Source organism: Maylandia zebra, linkage group LG7 (assembly GCF_041146795.1).
Source record: "Maylandia zebra isolate NMK-2024a linkage group LG7, Mzebra_GT3a, whole genome shotgun sequence".
In the NCBI taxonomy this organism is placed as follows: Eukaryota; Metazoa; Chordata; class Actinopteri; order Cichliformes; family Cichlidae; genus Maylandia; species Maylandia zebra.
In genome coordinates this window covers 45,785,649-45,802,963 of record NC_135173.1, presented here as the reverse complement: position 1 = coordinate 45,802,963, position 17,315 = coordinate 45,785,649, and the positions used below count along the sequence as shown (strand labels likewise).

General features: G+C 39.2%; 2 protein-coding genes across 3 annotated transcripts; both read right to left on the bottom strand.

Moving 5' to 3' along the window:
* Positions 1–1,457: 1,457 nt before the first annotated feature.
* Positions 1,458–4,806, bottom strand: LOC101464631 (heat shock protein beta-1-like). Its single transcript, XM_004538106.5, has 3 exons — positions 4,085–4,806; positions 3,925–3,988; positions 1,458–2,677 (listed from the first exon to the last, which is right to left on the bottom strand). Exons 1-3 carry the CDS (start codon positions 4,467–4,469, stop codon positions 2,497–2,499), a joined length of 630 nt encoding a protein of 209 aa, XP_004538163.2. The 5' UTR covers positions 4,470–4,806; the 3' UTR covers positions 1,458–2,496.
* A 443-nt stretch (positions 4,807–5,249) lies between these two features.
* LOC101464913 (sushi domain-containing protein 2) lies at positions 5,250–16,749 on the bottom strand. Of its 2 annotated transcripts, XM_004538107.6 has the most exons (16): positions 16,542–16,748; positions 16,026–16,224; positions 15,714–15,865; positions 15,446–15,613; positions 15,181–15,355; positions 14,591–14,792; positions 13,561–13,646; positions 11,959–12,227; positions 11,744–11,878; positions 11,479–11,634; positions 10,405–10,653; positions 9,243–9,426; positions 8,789–8,883; positions 8,528–8,707; positions 6,811–6,907; positions 5,250–6,671 (listed from the first exon to the last, which is right to left on the bottom strand). In XM_004538107.6, the coding sequence occupies exons 1-16, from the start codon at positions 16,603–16,605 to the stop codon at positions 6,635–6,637; spliced, it is 2,448 nt and encodes an 815-aa protein (XP_004538164.2). In that variant the 5' UTR covers positions 16,606–16,748; the 3' UTR covers positions 5,250–6,634. The 2 variants fall into 2 exon arrangements, 1 of the variants encoding a protein (XP_004538164.2); XR_190851.5 differs by lacking the exons at positions 5,250–6,671; positions 6,811–6,907 and having other exon boundaries at positions 8,689–8,707; positions 9,247–9,426; positions 16,542–16,749.
* Positions 16,750–17,315: the final 566 nt, after the last annotated feature.

Here is a 17,315-nt window from a genome sequence, read left to right as displayed (position 1 = left end):
AAATTCTGATACAATCCTGGAAGTCTGAGACACCTCCAATATTCAATAGGTGGCTAAAGGGATACACTTAGAAATACAGCAGATGTAGATAGAGCAGGTGTCTTTCAGAAAATTTGCTTACCAATTATCAGTCTAATCGCAAAGTTATATTGAATCCTTTTTGGTCCTGCATATTAACAATAACAGTTGTACTATGAACACTTTTAATTCAAGTAATAATGTATCCTAGTTTATATGTGAGCCTCCGACCATTGTTCAGTTGGTTTTGCGTACCTTTATCTTCTAGGTCTGAAAAAACAATAAAGAAATGGTTAAAACAAATGACTGACACGTGCCCTAACACTGGCAGGTGTTATGACCTTTATACTAATACTAGGGCTTGATACATGCTACAGACCATCCAGGAAGTTTTTACTTTTTATAAGCCTGTTAAACACTAATGTGTCTGTGCATTGTAACCATACAGTTTATGAATGCACTTTGCTAATCAAGCTAGCTAGCATTATGCACTGTTAGGGGTGTGGCTGCCATGTGTGAAAGAAGTGAAAGATGAGAGACATTTTTTCCTGTTCATTTGCAGATGCTTCCAGTGGTTTAGTGGTTGATAAATTTGCTTAGAAAGCAAAAGGTCAATAGTTTACTTCCACTTTGGAAACTCCAAACGGGTTGCGTCAGGAAGGACATCTGGTGTAAAACTGCCAAATCAAGCATGCCTATGACAAGGGAGCAGCTGAAACAACTTTTAGAGTTTATTGGTAAAAGACCCCAAAGATTTGGCTGATTTGTTTCAACTGTTAGTACATTTTGTTTTTAGCTTGTTTTTTCTAAAGTTAGCATCATATTTAATATTTGAATTACGCATGCACTTTGTTACCAAATTAGCTACATGTTAGCATTAACACTGGGTAAATCCCAGGATCTACCCTTCCCTCCAATAATGCTCATGATGGAGTTAACAGACAATCATGCCAGAAACCAAACTCAAGTATTTAAAAAAATGGTAAAAACAAATATGAGTGGCAGCCGATTTCAATTTTATTTTTTAAATGTTGACTTTCTCTAGTTTTGAACTGGCTTTACACATTGGTAGTAAATGCTAGTAAAGGACTTTGCAAATGTACAGTTCTTTTCACAATTTGTATCTTAAGTACATATAATTAACAGTATTTTCTATTTCAGAAAAAGCATGCTGACTGCCATTCATCTGTTTCTTTGTGACACTTGATTTGCCGCTTTCTACTGATCAAATGACGCTCACAAAAATGTCAAAATCTCGTACTTTCACTGTGCCTTCTGTTTTTTCACCCCAAACATTTGTCATGTAGTATTCTGTTTCAACAGTAGATGTCACCCTTGACTTCAGCATGGGGACAGACTTTTTTAGACACTTTCAAGTCAAGATGAAACTGCCACTGTGTTGTGCAACTCTTACTCAGGAAAAAAAAGTCACACCCAAATGTGTGCAGAAATATTTATTGTAGCAAGCTCAACATCACCAAGAACATGACAATGACCACACGTGTTGTCGGGATCTATTATTGCCGAGCTCTGAAGGCTGTGAACTGATGGAGAATTTTAAATGGAGTCTATGAGCAACACTGCTCGTCTCCTATGAACCTTTTGGTCTGTAGACCATTAAAGAGAAGTAAGTCTGTCCTCCCACAGTATGAGCTAGGGGATGTCCCTACAGATTGCCTCACAAATTGCACACAGCGAGCCATCACATTGCCGTAAGAGTCCCATAGCAGACAAATCTTGGCTACGTTTGGGAAGAGCCTGACTCACCCTAAGTTGGCATGGCCCTATCTTAAATGGACTGGAGAAGAAAAGCAACATTACACATCACTTTTTCCATTTAGTGTTGATGAATAGCTTTATTTTATTTTTTTATTTGTAGCTTTTGCTCGTTGTTTTATGTATGTATTATAAATCTTTTTAAAAACGAATACTGTGCAACAAGCTTCTAACCTGGAAGGCGTACCCTGAATAGGTGGTCTTAGATAAGAGCTGTTTATAAATCTCTACATGATGAAAGAATACTCATGAGGAGGAAATAAATTCCCTAATGTGACTCTAAGTAGAACTTCAATGCCCTCTTGTGGACTGTTTGACAAGAATTTTCTGCATACCTTAAGAAGCACAGCTACTACAGATTAAACTGAATTCTCTTAATCCTGCAATCTGCCAAAGTAAGAATGCATTTATGAACAGAGGATGATGTTTGTTTGTTATTTTCATTTGTTAGGGATTATGTGATATCAGGACAGCTTTATAATGCTGCTTCGTCAAGAAACCATCATATCAAGTTTCAGGTCAAACTCATAAATCTAATCTTGATCTGAAAACATATGAAGTGTCACATTATTATGTTGAACAGTATGAAATGTTCTCTAGTGGAAATAAACCAGCCTGGTTAGTAAATTTGCAATGCTAGAACAATTACATTTTCTCTTTAGGTCAGTGCTGCAAAGGTTGCTACACATAACCTGAGCTACATCAAGCTCTGCTCACTGGTTCATCCTTTTGTTCATCCTGCTTCTGTCTGATCTGAACTGGTATGACAATCTCATTGCCTGGGATGCTGCTTGAGGTCCCTGGCACAGGGGCCTCTACAGACAGGACTCCATCTGCAGACAGGGATGAACTGATCTGCTGCAAGTCAACCCCCTGTGGCAACCTTAATGAAATGAAAAGAAAGTTGGTAAGCAACTAACAGAACAGTGTATTTGTAACATATATATGTTGAACACATTTTGAGAGACTAATTAAATAGATTACAACCTATATATATATATATATACAAACTCTATTATTGCTGCAGAATCATCTGTGTATGTGTTGATATCCTCACCTTCTGTAAGCTATACATACTGTTTAAAAGTATTGTGCCACCCCTCATTTCTTTATAGTTTCCTTCCAAGGAATCAGATTTTCTTATAATTTCTGAAAGTGATCTTGAGCAATAGCCATCCAATAGTTTCTGAAGGTCTTTCAAAGTTTTTCCTTTGTTAAGCTGGTACATCTCAGCCTAGTGTGCAGTGTGTCCTTAAAAAAATTGAGGAAATTGAAAAACTGGAGGACAAAAGAAGAAGTGGCAAGCATAAAACACCGTCTAAAGCAGAAGACCGGTATCTGAAAATGATGTCCTTAAGAAACAGGGGGAAAATCCAGCAGAGACTAAACGTAGGACCTAACGGGTGCAACTGATCCTTCTGTTGATTTGCGTGTTCACCAGAGCCCGGACCTAAATGTTATTGAAGCAGTGTGGACTCATGTTAACAGAGAAGAGAACAAAAGGCAGCCAACATCCAAAGAAGAGCTTTGAATGTCCTTCAAGAAGCCTGGAGAACTGTTCCTTAAAACTGCTTATAGAAATTCTCAGAAAGCTTCAAACTGTGTAGACAGATAAAGGTAGTCATACTAAATATTGACTTTCAAGCTCATTCGAATGATAAAAACTCTGAACGGAAAACTCTTATATACTTAATGTTTGCATGTATGTTTTAATGGGGCTGTTGTCCACATCGGCAAACTCCATACCCGATACGCACGTGTTTTTATGGTGTGAAGATATGAAGTTTCATGTGCTTCTCTGTGCTGAGGTGTGGGTTTTTTTTCTGTTCTCAAACTGCTCTCCTGTAGGAGCTCAGTCTGAGAGGAGTTCTTTTTCTCCTTGTCTCCCCTCATGTATTGTATTTCATTGTTTTTCTTACCATCCTACCTGTTTCCGATCTGTCTTCCCAATGTGATGTAATGCATTTATGGTCGGAAGGGGTCAAATTTTCACTGCAGGTAACATGTATGTGTAACATTGCATGTGAAAAATAAAGGCTTGATTGATTGATTAGTAAATCACTATAGCTATTTCCCAATTTCCAAGAAAAGATAAATAGAAATGACTCACAGTGTTCTCTGACAACCTACTTGTATTTACGAGTGAAGCACCTTGAAACCAGTCCATGCTCATCCTGTCTTTCTTCGTGGGTTCCTTGAAATGAAAAAGAAGCAAACAAAAGTGTTTTTTACACTTTTCATCACGTATTTCATCATAAATCTATCTTATGATCAAAAAAACTGACACTACCTGATATTTGTAAATAGCCCTCTTTGGTTGTGATTGTGATCTCTTCAGGTGAGAAGTGATTAACATCCAGATTAATCTTCCAGCTGTTTGGCCCTGTTTGGATCTCTGATACTCCACTTGTCAGTTGTCTCAATCCCTTCTGGTCTGTGGGTCGCATACCAATAAATGGGGGGAGAAGGGGACTTTGTGTGTACCCTGGCCATGAGAAAGATGCCAGTCTCTTCTTCGCCCAGTCTAGCCAGTCCAGATCACCGGGCTCCAGGAAGGGTGGAAGACCAAAATCCTGAGCAAAGATACGGCTCGGCTGTGTCCAGTTTGGAAAAGGATCCCATTCCACATCTCGGCGGAAAATTGGACGGGATAATATTTTATTTTCTTCACCCATATCCTAGAAAATCAGATCAATATGAAGGAACCGGTCTGCAAAGAGTTTCACTCCACTGTGACAAACAAGTCTCGTCTGATCACCAAGATCCAAACAACAGAGCAGCTGTATTTTTATTGCCTAACAGAAAGTGCGCAGGAGGTCCAAGGAAAGGCGTTCTTTGGCATCTGCATGGTCCAGTCTCACACTTTAAATACCCGGGTGGGTCATTTTAACACTTGCGTGGCAGTAAGAGTGATCCAAAGGATGAGAATGATTTATGAGATGAGCTGGGAGTTACTCCTCGGTTGCCCGGGACATGGAGGGGATAATGCTAATCATTTGTATTTATATCTCTGGAGTGTCTGTGGCAAGTTGTTGGTGAATGACTCTGGAAGCAAGGTTATTCAGCAGAGACCTCTGCAGTCTTGTCACATACTGGTGCTCTTTGTCCAAAGAAACTACAGCCTTGGGTTGCGTGAGGGAACAGCACGTACATTCAGAGTAACACAGTAAACAACAGTGTTACGTTCACTTTCTGAACCCAAGATTGACTTGAAAAGATGAGATCAAATCGAGAACAATAACGCGATAAACGTGTGAGACAAACTGTTGTTTACCACAAACTAAAGACGTGTTTACAGCCAGGACAAAGCGACAGACTGAGAGACTGACGCAGTGGAGTGGTTGTGAGGAATTTCACATGCACAGATGAATCTGGGCAACAAGGGTGATATGCTGAACAAATAATGAACCGAGCTTGAGATTCATAAATCAACCAGGCATCTGAGGTGGAACTTTACTAATGAATTTATTAATGAGGAAATATCTGAAATCTTTTAAGAGCAAGAAGTCAAATTATCCCCAAAGGGCAGTTAAAGTGTATTTTAAGGACTGGAAAGTTGACATTACATTTATGGATCATCTGAGAATAAATACAGAAAGTTATTATTAGTACTCATATATAGGTATGACTAAAACAATCAGGACTAAATATAATCATTCTTAGGCATACACCTGAGCTGTAAGATGCCACGTCTTGGATTTAGTTGCTCTTAACATGTTATAATATTGTTTTCACCATACCAGTGTAAATGTACAGCACTGCAAAAGGCTCAGAAACTCACAGTAACAATGTGATGTTGGGTCTGAGTCATATGTGTGTGCCAAAAAACTGTGGTTAGTTTGATTCAAGAATAAGATTCACCTTCTCATATTATATTTTAATACAGTTTAAAAACAGCCAACTGTATAAGAGAATTTATTAACATTTAAGAAATACACAACCAAGAAAGTGCAGCGTTTTCTTCTCTACATACACAATAGTTCAAATATTTATATTAGTTTTTGACATAAGAGGAGTGTTTAGGCAGTGGCAAGGAGCAGTTTGCTGGAGTTCATCAGTTTATCTAATAAACTGGGTGCTGTATTTTACTGAATGACTGAATGACATTAAAACAATACAAAACCCAAAAGAAATGCAACACAGTTTGACTTTTCAACACAAATGTGTTGCACTGTATGTAGATACTAACTGTGCAGAGGAACCTGTTCCCACAGGAGCAGCTAATCAACAGACAAAGCAACTGTTGGAGCCCCGAGTCCAACGAGTTGGTCGCCCGAGGACTGACAAACTTTAAATTGTCCAAAGTTTGCAATGGCAGTAGGAGAGACCTGACATCTATAAGGGGGACACACATAACTCCATCCAGCCCTGCTTCAAATACTGTTTAAACAAACCCAACAAAAGCAACTCAGCGACTATGAAGAGAAGTTATCTTATTGGGAGTGCTTAAAAATAGTGTTACACAACTACGTGCTGCTAATCAAGCCTTAAATATGGGGGCAGACACTTGTTTAACACATCAAACGTTTTCTTTTGTTTACCATAATTTAACTTAGCCAGCACAGGAGCCTGGTGTGTCCAGCTCTGCCTGAAATACCTGGGAGTCAGAATCACGACAACAGCAGTCAACTTATTAGTGTAGACAGGAGGCTGGAAGTATATAGAAGCTAGCAGTTATAGTATTAACAGTTCACATGCAGTCGACTTGGTCTTGGACATTGTTAATAAATAGACATAGCCTCTTCCATTTCTAGATTAATGTTTTACCCATTACCTGTTTAGCTAGATTAATGTTTAATCTACATTTATAGCTGTGTCATTGTGGATTCTCCCCTAAGCTCTAATGACTCTCCGTTTCTGCTGAGTGTTCATCTTTTCTGAAATTGAAAGGGATACAAAATAAAAGTTAACTCAACTTTCACTCAGCAACAGGTACTATAACATAATCCTGATAAAATGAGTGCATATCATCACTTTATTCATCCACTAATAAGATTAAGTAATATCTTACTGTACCTTTTACGTTTTCTGGAGTGGAGCACGATTACTGTTATGATCACAATTAGCGTCAGCGCTCCGATGACTGAACCAGCCACAATCCCTGTGGTATTACCTGAAGGCACAGATTTAAATGAGACTCTTTTCCCACTGAGTCAAGTTATCCAGGACAAATGGGGAAAAAATGGGACTTGATTGTTAAGTGTGTAAGAATCAAACAGGAACCACATGATTCAGAGTTTGATTTAGCTGAAAAACAAAGTAGAAAACATGATCTTTATATGTTTTTTAAAAAAAGGGTGCAAGTCTTATACGAGGGTATCATGTCCACAGTACAGATTTTGTATATTTGTGTGTTTGTTTTTTGTCCTCTCCAGCACACATCAAGTGCAACGAGACTTCTTGGAAAGATCTAAAAATAGCAACGGCACTGAAAATGATGCAACGGTGCATGAAAGGATGATCTTGAACACTAGACTGGCCAAAATTTCCTTCACTTTTCTACTTTGCTTTTTTGTATTGTTGTTGTTTTTACTTTTTTGTTCAGACAAAAGCATCTCAGCAACTATTCTGTAAATTGCTATTACAGACATTTGCAGGTCACAGATGAATAATCCTGACTGTACCCTGACCTTTCATGTAAGAACATCAGCAGGCCAAATGCGTCATTATCAATAGAAAGATCTACAGCCTGACAATAAATCCTAATGGCTTTGGTAAACCTTTGGCCCTTGAAAGTTTGTAGGTTAGAAAATAATCTCCTGACGGGCATTATATGAGTTCAGTGAAATCTCTTTTGTTACTAGAGTTATTGCTCGTCCTCAGCTTTTATTTTTCTTCTAAAAAAAATTATATCTGCTGCTGTACAGATGAGGAGAATCACCCTCCCCTTTGATGGCTGATATGGTGGAAAATCAATTCCAGATATTTAATTTTTGTGACCAGAAAAATTCAAACTGGTATCTCTAAGAGGATCGTGATGCGATGCTTTTACTTTTTCTATGCAAAAAACTGGGCTGTTAATTTAGGTTTTCGGTTTAGTCCTCATTCCTTTGAGAGCGGGATGCATGCACAATCTTTCCCATTCTTTGATTCGGCCTTTTCTGTGAAGACTTCTGTTTTTCATCAAATTTAGGTCATTGCCTGCATATTATCTGATTGAACTGGGTGCTGATAAATGCACATCTTGAATGTCTAATCCTATGAGTAACAATTAAAAGCCTTCAATATTTCCTTGGGAAGTTACAGGGCAAGTGTGAGCGCTGAAGCTGAGCTTTTTTTTTGCTTATTCGCAAGGTTTATAGTACAAATCCAAACAAGAAATACCGGCAATATATTACAGTTGAAGAAGTAAGAAGATGCACGTCTCTTAACATCTCTTTGCACTGCATGTTTGTAACTACTAAATAAGTAAATAAGTAATGAAAAGGAGGCCCGTGGTTAAAAAAAAAAAAAAAAAGGTAAGAGTGCTGCTACTTCTTCTGAGGTATTTTTCCAGTGACGCAATTTTTAAAATTAGGCATGTAATATGATTGATCAGATCCATCCTCGTGCTAAATCTTTGTTTTTACAATTTGACACGCTTGTATGAAAGTCATTTGATGATATTTTTGTGCATTTCACACTCCTGCTCAAAGACGGACACATTTGTCACCAATCATCTGTTGATTTCTGAAGATCAAAATCTTGCTATTTATTGATTTCATCATTTATTGATGTCATGATGTGTCCATACTGGAAGCCACGCAGCGTGTCTCCTCTCCAGACCACTGGCCGTCGGCCTGGCATAGTCGCACTGCTGATCCTTTGAGATTGTAGCCCTCATTGCAGGAAAGCCGCACCTTAGCTCCTTGTAAGTAGGTGGTTCCCTCCTTTTTCCCGTTATCAGGTGGTGAAAGCCACCCACAGGATAATACTGCAAAGTATGACAATGTCATACCAAGTGGTACATAATAAACAATGGAATATCTTTTGGATAATTTTTAAAGCTTTTTACCTGGTTTTAGATCCTCTACAAGAGAAACATGACTCTGGAAAGACATTCTCGTAGCATTTCCGATTCCTGGACTACGACCTACCAGGATGTCATACCTACAGCACATAAGCAAAGATCAGAAAATGAGATTTTATGTCTTTTAACAAGTTGTGCCATATACCATATTATTTCCCAGAACGCTACTCAGTATTTCTCATGTATTCCTGTGTGTGGCAGACAGTCAATGTGTAGTTTTTACACCCAGTGGAGGATAATATAATTGATGCACTGTACGTGTGACATCATCAGTGTGTTAGTAGCCGAATTAAACTTTATGTGCAAAATTAGCACACATTTATTTAACCGTTTAACATTTACTGACATATCTGAAGCAGATATGCTTCATAAAAACATTACACTTACATTCAGTTTGTTATTATAATAATAGAAGGCTAATCAAAGTTTTCACTCATACCTACAGAATTGAGAGCCTCCTCCGGAGCATATCGTTGCTGCCTGATTGGCGAGTGGATCATCTGGACTCTCAGGAACCAAAAACACTGGAATAAAACTGGTGTCATGTCTGGGGGCACGGTAATATGTTTCCAACAAGTATTCTGAATCATAGGTAAACAAGGCAGACTCATTGGCTATTGCCCCTGTAAGACAAAAACAGAGCTTTACCTTCATTTCCCACCACAAATATCATAGAAAAACATGCTCTAAGTATTAAAGCAGACACAACCCCTGACAGAGAGCATTATCACAAAAAAACTGATGGATTTAATTCATGTGACATCTTTTGGGGATTAAAAATGAAACCAACCACCACCTACCACAAAACTGCAGTTCCTTGGATGACCACTTGAGGTTAGTCTTTTTGCCTAATTTTGCCATCAAAGCAACAGGGGTGATTTCTTTTAAATAATGACATAAACGTTAGGGTTGATGTCTAGTTGACTGCACTAACCGACGGTTAAAGAAGTCTGTGTTCCAGTTTCCTTGATTGAAATTTCAGAGTTTTATTTTTATATTACTTTGTCAGTATCTGTCTATGTGCGATGCACTTTGCTAACCAAGCTTTCTGCTGTTTTCATGAAAGCTAGCATTGCACTCTACACTCCTGCCTAACAAAAACTGACTGGGTCAATAAACTTCTCAGGTAAGTGTTTACAGCGGTCAGGACAGTAAGCTGCATCTCCACATTCTTCTACAGGGGCAGGAAGTATCGTTGTAACCACAGCTATTGCCCCCTTGTGGCAAGTTTAAAGCACTTCGACACTGATCACACTTATCAGACCTGGAAGATATGTTCAGGTTTTATGTTTATGTTTATTGTGATATCACAGTGGAAAGGTCTCGCTGTCACAGGCTGAGAGCATGGGTGCAACTTGGACAGATTCACCCGTTAACATGCATATCTTTGGGAGGAACTGGAGTACCCAGAGGAAACCCTGCACAGGACTCCATTCTGTGAGGCGACAATGAAAACCACTCTATCCCTGTACCAGTGCTGTTCTGTCTTTCAACCACCTCAAATCTTAGATTTGCCAACTGTTACCCTTCCTTCAGAAAAATTAAGTAACAATAGCAGTTTTCCCACAAATTAGTGATGTAAAGGTTTAGCGATTTCTTACAGCTGGCCCCAAAGCTGAACAGCTCCTCTGGATTGCTGGAGTTCTGCACAACACTCCCATTGCTGAAAACAAGGTCATCTTTGGCATCACCATTCATCTTTCCCAAAAGTCCAAGAGTGGCGTCTTTAAAATCCTCTGGCAGGAGCACAGTGGTTGTCATGGTTCCCTCTCTCTGTCGGACTTCCACCCCGGCTCCAGAGGGAAACATCACAGTCACATTTGTAGACGTAGGAGAAAACAGAAATGCACCTACGAGAGAATAAAAGACAGGTTGTGCCATTAAAACAGTGCTTTATAGATTTCTGCAGTGTTGGAAGAAGTACTCAGCCTTTACTTATATAACATATAAGACAGCACCTGATATAAGTATATGGCTGTTATCCCTTTCGAGGTGGTTGCCTTGAGCCTCTTACATTTAAGTCACTCCATGCAAACACCAACCGTTCAAAATGAAATTCATACAGGAGTCACATGAGTTTTAAAGGACAGCTACTGAGCAAATATTGTGTTGGCGTTGCTGTTTCAATGCACTGCGAGCCACTGCACATTTGCAGATCTCCACAATGGCTTGCCTCACAGTGGAGGACATTTGGGCTGGCTGTTGTCCTTCATATGTCAAGACGTTGCAGAAGAGGTCAGCACTGATGGGGAGCAGTTTCACTGTTCACAAACTTGTACATGTTGAAATAATAAGGAAGATGCTCCTGGTCAGGCTCTAGACCTCATGCTCCTTCATAATAATAGTCAGTGTCATAGCTGTACACGCAAGGCCTCAAGGCCTTCGACACAGAAGCTGATGTTTTTTCTCCACACAAGTATGAACTTTTTGATTTCGCCGTGTGAAACCTGTGAATTCAAATCTTTACAGAAGAAAGCGTAAAACTGGGTTTTTAGCAAACTGATATTGAAAGTAAAATCAGCTGCACAATAGAAAACACAATGTTACAAGAGTACGAGAGCCCACAAGTACACTCACTTCCAAAGAAAATGTTTGGAGTGAATACAGTTTTTAAAAGGGTTCCAAATAAAACCAGTTTGTTTCATCATGAGGAATAAGATAAATCAGTTTCTCACCGTATAAGTCCATCCAGGTCTGCTCAGTAAATGAGAGCGTTTTCTGGTTGAGCAGCACTTCGAGGTCACTGTTACCACTGACCAGCCGTACCTCGATGATGTCAGAGGACGCTTCTCTCATAGCAACAGATGACAGCTTTGTGGCGTTGGTTGTTTCTAATAGTGGTATAATCAGGTAAATAAACTGCTGTAATAGTTTTCTTCTTCAGTGACAGCATTTGTGGAGCATTGTTCACAGTGGTAGTGTTAAAGTTCACTGGCTCACCCATCACAGGCTCTGTTCTGCCTTGGATTGTCAGCTGCTTTTCCGCTGATGTCACCAAAGTGTATTCCCCTTTGCCGTTGAAGGAGTAGCTAGTGCCGTCAAATGTTATGAAGTGAGGGTCTCCAAAGACCACAGCTGACATTAAACACACAACAAAAATAAAGACACTAAAAACGAATCTTGTGAAACACGCTGTAATACCAGGGCTAACTCACCTGACTGGGGGGACTTGTAACGCCTGCAGTCACTGGAGGGCCGGTGTTTGAAGTAGTAATGGCAGTTGTCAGACCAGAGGCAGCAGTAATAGAAGCTGAGGACATCGTATATCCAGTGAGACTGTCCAGGGATTCGAGGAGGTTTCTTGTAAGGAGGTGAACCCCAGTCATGCGCTCGGTCTGGAGTACTACCCCCAATCGAGTCTGCTGTCAGGACCTGAGCGCCGGTGCTGTCGTAGCAGCACTGCTGTCCTGCTCCGTACTTGGGACTGTGGACAAATTTCCCAAACAGTGTCAGTAAAATCTGTTAAAGCCAAAGGCAAAAAAAACCAATTTAAACAAGACTCCACAGTCATTCTAGTGGGCAGCACAAGCTTATAACAAGAACATAATACTGCATGATACTGTTTTTAACATATCTGACTTTTTTTCTAGAGTGTTGGCATTTTTTTACATGCGTGAATAAATAATAAGCTAAAAAGGAAATTCTGAGAATTTTCTAAATATGTATTTATAAATCCAAATGCAAGACTATGTTTCTCTAATACATACAGTATGATGACCACTTTTTAGGCCAAAACACAAAACGTTTTGTGTATTTTTAGGTGCAATCTTAAAAATGTAACCAACAGAAATAAACTTTGCACTAATCTAATTAATGAGACAGGAGCATAGGAGCGACACAAACTGATCCAACGTTGAAAAATCAAAAACGCAACTCAAACAAACCAAGTGCAAGTTAGACAGTGAGTAGGAGTTTGTTTGCAATGTTTGATCAATAAAGTAACCTCAAAAATAAGCTACTGTACAACAGAGGTGTGCGTGTGATCATAAATAAAGATTTTGCCACAAAGACTAGACATAGTCTAGACTGGATATAATAGAAAATATTATATTCTCGGAATGCATGACACTGACTGTATCTGGCGAGGATGATATACATGTGTGTGTTTCATTAACATAATAAGAATTACTCTGAATTCACTCTCACACACTGGTGGAGGCAAGCTACGGTTGTAGCCACAGCTGCCCTGGGGCAGACTGACAGAAGCGAGGCTGCCATATCGCGCCATCGGCCACTTTGGCCAAAACCAGGCGGTAGGGTAAAGTGTCTTGCCAAGGACACAATGACCAGGACAGAGAGCCCGGGGATCGAACCAGCGACCTTCCGGTTACAGATGCACTTCCCAACCCCCTGAGCCACAGTCACCCCAACTGTTGCGCATTTATTGAGTAGGACTATAGTTAGTCATTTAGCTAGTTAGTTATAATTATGGGTTATGGGCTATGGTTAGTACCTACATCAAAACTTAACTGGTGTAATGCATGATGTTTAACTGCAGCGCCCTGACAGTAAGTGGATATATGGTAATGAAAGTACAAAGTGTACTACTGCTCACTATCAGCCCAAATATAAAAATAAACAAGTGAAAACATGAGCCCTATTTTGTTATATGATTTGTTTTAACTTAAAACAAATACTTTAAAATGAAAAAAAAAAAACTTTATTCTGCACATATGCTACGTATTTTCCTAATTCGAATGCATATGTGGGGTTTAAAATACTTGAACTCTGGGCACCACTCTAACCAGAAGACTCACCTGGCTTGTATAGCCCTCACACAGTGAACACTCCCAGGATGGTAGGTGCACACACTCCCTTTCTCTATATCACACCCATAGTCAGTCTGAGGAGAAAGATAAAATGTCTGTGACCTGGCAGCCAAATGTGCAATTCACTGTGATCACGTGTTCACTGTAACTTTGAAAACATATCCCATGTCTGGCTTATTGTTGAAAAAATGGAGATGTTATGTTGCAGTTTGTGAATAACTTTCTATTGTGCAACCTGAAGTAAGGAGATCAGCTTCCCGTTTGAAAATAGCAAGTGCTGTGGATGATGGGTAGAGGTGTTGTAACCCAGTCCAGAAGCTTAATTCTTCCATGAACAATAAAACCATACAAATTTTTGATTATATTATAACATCCTTATTTGTGAGGCAATAACATCTGAAATGTTCAGCTTTCATGTTCTCATAAATAATTAAGAGAGACCTTCATAAACTGATAAGCAATGACCATTTACAAACGATAACAGCTACTGATAATCATCATAGACATGTGAAGTAATTACACACGTTTAGTTTCTGCATTAAAAATCTAAACTGCTGATGATCTCTCAGTCCCCTAAATCCCAAATATATTTTTTAGGCTTTTTTTAGTTCCAGCTTCTATGCATGAGGTTTTTTTTCCAGTGTCTCTCTTCATCTCTTTGTCCAGTGTTCAGTTCATTTGTGTTCAGTGTTTCTATTTATTCCCATGTTTTACTTTGTTTCCCATGCATTGTTTTTGGTTTTACTTCCTGCCTGTTATTTACCTTAACTGTGTTTTGCTGTGTTTAGTTTCCCTCCCGTTTCCACTTAGCTCGTTACCTCGTGTGTATTTATAGCCTCAGTTTGACTGTGTTCTTTGTTTTGTCTGTTAGGTTCTCATGCGTTCTCCATTGTGCTTCCTTTTTACTGTCTGTAGTTGTTCCCTTCTTCCTTAGCAGTTGGACTTAAAAAGTACAGTTTTTGCATTGCTGTTACAAATGTGTGCAACCAAGTTTTTATTTTCTGCTCCTCTCACTTACATGAAACCTGCCTGTGTCTGCTCTCGCTTGAGCCAGCGTGCAGGGGCAGTCTATGATCTCACTGAGGAAGTTGGGCAGCTGATTTTCCAGCTCGTCCCATGCCAGACATTTATCCAGGGCCCAGCCTGCTGAGTCCTTCCTGAAATTCTCCTCCAGATGCCACGCCAGAGCGTGATCCTCGGTCCACGCTGCCTGGACATTCCTGAGCATAACCAACAGAACTTTTTGTACACCTCAATTGTAAAAGAGATATTACATGTAGAAATTAAATTTTTAGACTTAAATATTTTTCAGGCTTCAACTTGTAGGATTTAGGGCATTCTTTTGGCAGAGGTGAAATTTATATCCATGTATAATTTCTTTTGTGTATAATCAAACATAATATGTGTATTCATTACTTTAGAAATATCAGAAAGCACACACCAAAGACTAGAGGCTTTTTTACATTTAGAAAAGGAGGGTGAAAGGAACCTATCCCCATTCGCCACACAGTGGAACACTAAATGCTAATAAATATTGATCTTTGGACGATGAAAATCCTTAATCATTAAAACAGTCGCCTATATACCACAGAGAGTGTTTGCACGTACCACATGCCGTCAGGATGGCTGCTGGAGCTGACGCGCACAGAGCCGAGCTCCGAAGATGAAAAGCTGTTCTCTGCTGGTTTGGGCAAAAAGCTGAAGGAGCCATTATTAGGATGATCCTTTGCAAGAGAGTATAAATAATGCCATTCACCCAGCCAGTACTCTGTATAGGGCTCTCCTACAGAGAAACACTGTGGTTAAAATCATGTATTTCTCCAGTCAACAAACTCATGTGAGCTATAAAGTGTATGTAGAGAATTTCACCAACCTGTTTCCCTGTATCCCCAAAGCTCTATATTGACCTTTTCTGCTCTTACTAAAGAGGTATTCCATGTCATCTCAAGAGTGCCTCCAACATTAGGTGTGCCATAGTACTGCCATTTTGTTGAGTTGTCCAGAATCGCCTTGAACTTAGAATCTAGCTTACCGGTATGAACTGCAACAGCACAAAAAATCATGGTTAATGTGATCTCCATATCAAATGGAAACTGATGGGTTCTAATAACACCCGTAAGAGTATCTAGCGGGTATTATACCTGAAAGCCAAGTTCCGGCTCTAGTGAATGTAGTGCCATTGTCTGATGAAATCTCAAAAGGAATCCATCCTGTTTCATATAACAGCGGGGAGATACAATGGCCTGTCCCTCCGTCATCCACATATCCCACCGTACTAATGTTGCCATTGAACCTGCCATAATAAAAGAATGATTAGCAGGGTTCTGATCTGTATTTAAACTCTTTAATGTTAACATAAATAACACAGTTGTCCATGAAAGTCCATTGGATTCGGTTATTTTACATGAATAAAATGTTCACTTATAAGCTCTACAGAACTACAGATGTCTTACCTGCATTCAATCTCTGAAGCCGTTTCGAAACTTGCATCAAGTATAATAAAATCTGTGCCACCGAAAAGAGACCCAGAATATGGAGATATATCCACGCAGTACTCTTTATAGTCTGCGCAACAGTTCGCCAGAGATGTGCATGTAGTGTGGCATGAACATGAGTCCAAGTTTTTCCCACAGTTCTTTTCACATGTTTGTCCTGTTCAAAATAAATGACAGAAGCTCAGGTGTGGAGTCTTGTGTGAAAGAAAAGGCAAAATATTCCACTCTAACATGTGGATTAAAGGGTTGATTCAGCTGATTTGGCTCATTATCGAACATTATGATGGATTCACGAAATATTTTAATCAGTTTTACATTATTTTGTTATAGTAAAGTTGTATCATTTAAAATATATAGGCTTTTTTGTGAGAACTGTTGTTGCAAATTTACTACTCACTACATCATGATTGAAAACCAGAGACCGCACATTTCTTGATGATGTTGTTATATATATATATCATATAGTGCACTTACCTGACGTGCTGGAGATGCATGAAAACAGAAGGGCAACTATTACAGCTGTGAACCTTCCCATCATGACAGAGCCAAACTGTCAGCCAAGATTTCGACTACACACTCCTGGCTGCTGTTTTACTTTTGTCCCACATATATATATGCTCAGTATTTTTCTAAACCTTGGACCTTTGATAATCTGCGTGTACAAGCATCTGTTTAATCATCAACAACTGGATAACATTTAAGGCTTAACCTTCACGTGCCTCCTTTCAACGATGTCTCGCGTCACACTAATCACACTTGAAAAGATTTATAGTCACATTTAGCTAAAGATACAATGCATCTACAGATATGGAGATATAAAAGAACAAATGTTAACCATCTTCAATAAAACACAATAGAGTATTTTAGTTAGTGGTTCTCTAGTGCGGGCCTCTAGTGGTGGGGCAAAGTGCCTCTGCAAGAGGGCGTGAAATAAAGTAAAATAAATAACTGATCAAGGGAGAATAAACAAAGAGTTTGCTAATGGTATCTTGCTATTTATTTCATATTTACACGTTTACAAATGATTAATACAAAAATTGGGTTTGGGGGCATGAACCCACATGAACATCACAGCCTGCAATTAAACTAACTTACTAACTAACTGAAACAGTTTTATGCATCCTGATGTGCCAGAATCTTGAACCACAGTTCACAGACAGACAGTTTTATAGTACAATGGTCCCTCGTTTATCGCGAGAGTTACGTTCTAAAAAAATAACCCGCGATAGGTGAAATCCGCGAAGTAGC

Excerpts from the sequence above, each read along its gene's own strand:
- LOC101464631 (XM_004538106.5), bottom strand. The coding sequence starts at position 4,469 with ATGGGTGAAGAAAATAAAATATTATCCCGTCCAATTTTCCGCCGAGAT. Across the intron at positions 3,989-4,084 it reads GGGCTATTTACAAATATCAG|GAACCCACGAAGAAAGACAG; the intron begins GTAGTGTCAGTT and ends TTTCATTTCAAG. Across the intron at positions 2,678-3,924 it reads TGCTTCACTCGTAAATACAA|GTTGCCACAGGGGGTTGACT; the intron begins GTAGGTTGTCAG and ends CATTTCATTAAG.
- LOC101464913 (XM_004538107.6), bottom strand. The coding sequence starts at position 16,605 with ATGATGGGAAGGTTCACAGCTGTAATAGTTGCCCTTCTGTTTTCATGC. Across the intron at positions 15,614-15,713 it reads AGCCGGAACTTGGCTTTCAG|TTCATACCGGTAAGCTAGAT; the intron begins GTATAATACCCG and ends GTGCTGTTGCAG. Across the intron at positions 12,228-13,560 it reads GTGAGGGCTATACAAGCCAG|TCCCAAGTACGGAGCAGGAC; the intron begins GTGAGTCTTCTG and ends ATTTGTCCACAG.